A 5,575-nucleotide genomic window follows, 5' to 3' on the forward strand; every position below is an offset into this window, starting at 1 on the left:
ACTCTTTTTGACTCACTTTATTTCACATCGCTTATGTCACATTTGTTATCTTAAATATCGTAATATTTAGAGAGAGTGCAACGCTTTTTGCATCTTTTCCCCATCAATTATATGTCAATAACTTTATGCTGCTCTCCAGTTCATTATTATACCATAAGCATAATCAGCTAAATAAAACAAATAGAATATATTCCTTCCTTGTTTAATTATGGTGCTTCCAAGACATGATGTGAACATGAAATATGGTCCTTATGCTGGGGGAAAGAAAGTATCTCTATGCCTTCAGTGTTTTCCTCCGGGAGAGAGAGTCAGGTGCTTCCTGCTGGACCTGACGCTCTAAGCTTCGCTCCAAGTCTTCCCAGTGCTGTTCCTCCAGTGTTTTCTGGCCACACACACACACACACACACACACACACACACACACACACACACACACACACACACACAGTAATAAATAATAAATGGGGTGGTGAGCTTACCCAGTCAGTCAAAATGTGTGGTGAAATACAGGGAGAAAGCTAGGTCACAGGGTTGCTATATCTACATTTCGTTTCATGCTCACCTTTCTGTGATTCCAGCTTTTCAGGGCGTGCGTGGCAGCTTGCTCACTGGTCTTGGCCTTGGTCCTCTCACTCTGCTTCAGCCTCTGCCGCTCCTGCTGCCTCTCTCCCAGCCTCCTCTGCAGGGCCACCACCCTCTCGTCCGCGGTCGCCGCCTGCTGCAGCTGCTGCCTGCTTTTCTTCTCCTCCTGCCTGCCTCATACCATGTGCACACCATGACACATCTCAGACATGGCTTCGCTGGCCCTGTGTATAAATCTGTGTGTGTGTGTGTGTGTGTGTGTGTGTGTGTGTGTGTGTGTGTGTGTGTGCGTGTGTGTGTGTGTGTGTGTGTGTGTGTGTGCATGAGTGGGTGACCTGACCTGCGTACAGCAGCTTGTCCCAGTGCTATCCTGTGGAGGGCGATAGAGTCCAACTGCTCCAGCAGAAGCTGCTCCTTGCTCTGTTTCTCCTTCACGATGCGTTCCCTCCTATCTTGATGCTCCCTCTCCTCTGCGTCCCTCAGCATGGCCAAACGCTCCCGCAGCTCAGCCAGGGACATCTCCCCTAACAAGTCATGACCTGCCGTCTGACACACAGGGGAAGGATGAGGCAGGTACCGATAGAGATATGAGTATTAAACAAAAGCTGTAGGCATACTGTAGTGTGTACATCTTCACAGAACCCAGCAAAAACCACCACTACCCGTAGTCTCATTATACTGCAATGAAACCCTTCAACCCTCATACTGCAACATGTTGTCCAAGATCCATCATCACTGCTCACCTCCGTGTCATCCACAAATTTGTGCCTGATGAGGGGGACAGACTCAATAGCCCGGATCTGGCGGATGATCTCAAACCTCTTGCTCAGCTCTGCCTGAGCCTCATCCAGGGCCTGGCGCAGGAGTTCCCGACTCTGCTCCGAGACTTCTTTTACTGAAACACAAATACAGGCAAATGCATATATGAGAACCCCAACAGCCTGCCAAGCAGGCAGGATGAAAATAAAGATTAGACTCACATGGGGAAGGACATCATTATGATGGGATGATATGATGCTACAGTTACCTATGCGCTGCTTGAACTCCTGCAGTTTCACTTTTGCTGCCTTTGAGTTCTTGTGTCCATCGGCCACTTGTTGCACCAGGTCCCTCATCTCTTTCTCCTCTTGCAATCTCTTGTTTGCGTATTTCTGCATCAGCTTGGCTGTCTGCAAGCAATGTCAAAGCCACTGGACTCAGTCAAAGAGGCTCACAAAGACAGGACCATTTAATCTATTATATATATATATATATATATATATATATATAGGTACATTCAGGTTGATAGGTAGGAACTGGCATTTAGCTGACGCTTTTATCCAAAGCGACTTACATTGCAGTGAGTGCATATTATCACACAGCTACTGTGTCCATAACAGGCTATTTTTCAGTGAGAATTCCAGGTGAGTACGGTCATGTTACTGTATTCCTCAGAAAGGTGTAGCCAAATGTTGGGGTGATGATACTGTGTTCCTCAGAAAGTGTAGTCAAATGTTGGGGTGATGTTACCGCACCTCTTCCTTCTTGAGCATGGCCGTCTTCTGGTTGCGCTCCATGATTCTCGTGCGGGCGAGAGCGGCCTCCTCGTAGCTGATGCGTCCCTCCAGGCGCCGGCGCTCCACCTGGGCCAGCTCCTCCTGGAGGTCCCGCTCCCGCATCTCCCTCTGCCACTGCAGGAACGAGGAGGGCTCGCCCGCCCCCTCAACGAGACGCTCCATCCTGCGTTAACACACACACACACACACACACACACACACACACACACACACACACACACACACACACACACACACAGACACACACACATACAACAAACACATTCACACCTGTTTGCTGGAAGCCCACTGCCACTGACTTGTACACAGACAGGAGGTTTAAGAGGCGTTTCTGCGCTGTACCTGCGAAGCTCCTCCTCCACCTGGCGGTTATACAGAGCCCCTTCTCGCAGGATGGTCGTAGTGTTGAGCCTGATGGCCAAGTTGTTAGTCTGGAGGAATGATACACTTATCACTGACTCACACACATGGAGATATCGAAACATAGACAGACAGACAAAATGCCCTTCTGCCAAATAAAGATTGTATGTAAATCAATAGAAACAGAGAGGAAATTTTAAACTGAAGTAAAGTTCCTGGATTGTCATTCTGCAATATATGTGAGCATTACCTTTTGGGTGGCTGGGGTTCCAGAGGAGTAAAGTGAATCAAACTTGAGCTGGGCTTCATGGTTTTGCACAATCTGTGATATCACACTCTGCAAAACAGACCGCAGATGATACAGCACAGGATGTACTGGGAGGGATACCAGTTGCAAAAAAAAAACGTTGACTCATTGATGACAATGACCGGTTTAACTAAAATAATAGTAACAAATATGAATAAATTAATACACAAAATGTCTTCAAGAATATACTGTAGAGAACATTCATCTACCTTGGTGCGTTGAGACTTCTGTGGGTTTGCACATTTGAACTGTTGAGTGTTTGCCTCATAGAGCACTTGCTTAGGGTGAAAAACAAAACAGGGATTGGTTTTAATGTCATGGTATGACCATGGGAGAGAATGTACCGTGTCAGAATGAGATGCTAGACATAACGAACCTCTGCTCTTTCACGGTTCCTCTGTCTGACCTCCTCCAATGCTTGCATCTCTTTTGGGGCTCTATAGGTGCTGGTTGGCACCTAGAAAACATGTAAGCCTTCAGAAATCATGTACTGTCACTTACAATAAGGAAGGCTATACAACACAATTCTTAAAAGTTGTGCAAAAAATATCATAAAAAAACATTCTGTCCAGAGCATGGTGACCTCAATCACTCCATATAAAATGAACAAAATGACATGTTGCGAGAGGAGCCTATTCCCTGGGCAGCTGAACTGTGCAGTTCATGGTAAAAGTTGTGAATATGGCATAAATTGAGGAAAATGTTACTGACCGGTTGGTGTTTCTCTTGCTGGGGAATGGGCTCAGGTGCAGGGAGAGGGCGAGCTTTGGGTTTGGTAAGAGAAAACTCCTGAGGCTCAGTGTTTTTCTTGATGCCTTTTTTGATCTGACTCCCTTGAGACACCCTGGAGGCAAGCTGATCTGTAAGAACTTCAATCTCAGGGCGCCATCTAGGGGACAAAGATAGTATGCTTTCTGAATTTATAGGACAGCAAGGCAGCTGATTCTATGCCTATGGGGATAACATGTCTAAATTCTTCCATTGACACCGCAGTACCTTAGCAGCGGGACAATCCAGTTCCTCTCTACATATGCAGCATCATAGATCTGACTCCATTCACCCTGGATCCAAGTGCTGAGGTTTGTCATGTTGAAGAAGAAACTCAGAAACTGCCAAACCATAGACAATGTTATCATTCATACTGCTACCACAAACAGCTGTATTACACAAATTGGGCCAAGCTAACTTGCCAACGCCACAGTGCAATAATTACCACAGACATGCCAGCTCTGTATTTATGTTGATAAATGACTGTCTGCAATCTGTCACTGATACCCTAACCATTAAATCCAATACTTATGTATGTGTTGTTGATGACATTGAAAAGGCACAGACAGATGTTTTACATCGACAGTTTCTAACTTTGTGCATTTTCTTGATGTCCAGAGATTTGACAATCTTGCTGAAGCACTGTAGTCCAAGGTCATCAAGTAGGAATATGGCAAGATAACAGATAACTGCAAAAAAGGAGACACATGGTCAGAAGGGTTTGTAACTCAGTCTGAAAGCTATTGACTTTTCCTCAAATAATTCAAATAGATTCCATGTATATCCATCAAACAGAAACCATAATCAACAACAATCAAATCTAACATTCGACAAAAGTTAGAGAAGACTGACAGCAGTAAACGGCGATGAACTTACTAGCAAACTGGTTGCGATCTGCCTTCAATATGCATTTTCCATTCTGAGCATAAAATACATTGATGACAATGTCCAGTAACTTTTTGTGCGCAATACATCCAGAAATGGTGTCAAGTATAAACTTCTTATCCGGGGCATCCAGGTTCTGAAATAAAGACAAACTGTCAGATTAAATATCTGATATAGGTATAATGTCATACCACATACTGTTTCTGTCCCTAAACAGCTGTTTTTTTTCTTCTTCATCTTGAAATGAGTGAAACTATGCTATACTACAATGCATTGACTAGATGTGTGCTAGCTACCTCCATGGCTTTTGAAGCATCATCTGTGAAGATCTCCACACATTGGCTGTCTGCATTGAACTTGTCAAGGAGCAGAGTGGCCTCCCGGATAAGTGCTCCATAGCTTTTTGCCATCTTCAGTGTCTACCTGAGGAAAAGGGACAGAATGTGGGAAATGGGAAAGGGTACATGGAGACACAGACAGACAGACAGACAGACAGACAGACAGACAGACAGACAGACAGACAGACAGACAGGTATTCCAGACAGAGTCTAGAGCTAGGCAGATAGCTGGATACAGTTATACAGATTCGTGCAGATAGCAGGCAGCTACCATATTTCCATGGACCTTACCATGGATGGGTATAATACCGTCGCTAATTTTATCAGCAGTCTTGAGTAAACACTTAATCCTTGCAGGAAAGCCTTACTTTCACCGATAAATTGCTTAATGCCCTTTACTAAATTATTATCCCAAGCAGGGTCTGTCACTAGCTTGAAGTTTTGTCGTTGCCAAGCAACAAACAGGTGTAAACATAGGTCGACATTCTCATTGGTTCACGTCGCGGGCTAACTGATTATTTCCAATTTGTGACACCCGCTAATGTGACTTCAGTGGAATGCTCGCTTTTGAATTGTGTCATAAAAAACATCGCGTCCAGACTTTGTTCGAAAAACAATGGGTGATCATGAGATCCGAACATTTCTCCTTTTCCCCATTCCCCCGTTGGGAATTATTATGACGTAGGGTATAGTGACGTGTGGTGCAAGCCTTCCCCTGGAAAAGTGGGTGGCGATGTTGTCAACGTGACTGTCATCAAGCAGAGGGAGGGAGAGAACAG

At 45.0% G+C, this 5,575-nt stretch overlaps 1 protein-coding gene across 1 annotated transcript; it reads right to left on the bottom strand.

Moving 5' to 3' along the window:
- Positions 1-191: 191 nt before the first annotated feature.
- cfap99 (cilia and flagella associated protein 99) lies at positions 192-5,131 on the bottom strand. Its single transcript, XM_083683023.1, has 16 exons — positions 5,088-5,131; positions 4,755-4,881; positions 4,450-4,594; positions 4,168-4,262; positions 3,802-3,914; positions 3,517-3,694; positions 3,182-3,262; positions 3,015-3,083; positions 2,749-2,835; positions 2,481-2,569; positions 2,097-2,301; positions 1,610-1,751; positions 1,326-1,477; positions 923-1,128; positions 563-752; positions 192-382 (listed from the first exon to the last, which is right to left on the bottom strand). The coding sequence occupies exons 2-16, from the start codon at positions 4,866-4,868 to the stop codon at positions 275-277; spliced, it is 1,974 nt and encodes a 657-aa protein (XP_083539149.1). The 5' UTR covers positions 4,869-4,881; positions 5,088-5,131; the 3' UTR covers positions 192-274.
- Between the last annotated feature and the right edge of the window lie 444 nt (positions 5,132-5,575).

Source organism: Argentina silus, assembly GCF_951799395.1.
Source record: "Argentina silus genome assembly, chromosome: 13".
Taxonomy (NCBI): domain Eukaryota; kingdom Metazoa; phylum Chordata; class Actinopteri; order Argentiniformes; family Argentinidae; genus Argentina; species Argentina silus.

Bases quoted from the DNA above. Each gene is read 5' to 3' on its own strand.
- cfap99 (XM_083683023.1), bottom strand. From the start codon at position 4,868: ATGGCAAAAAGCTATGGAGCACTTATCCGGGAGGCCACTCTGCTCCTT. The intron at 4,263-4,449 runs GTAAGTTCATCG...CCTTTTTTGCAG, and splicing joins AGATCGCAACCAGTTTGCTA to TTATCTGTTATCTTGCCATA. The intron at 753-922 runs GTCAGGTCACCC...GGTATGAGGCAG, and splicing joins GGACAAGCTGCTGTACGCAG to GCAGGAGGAGAAGAAAAGCA.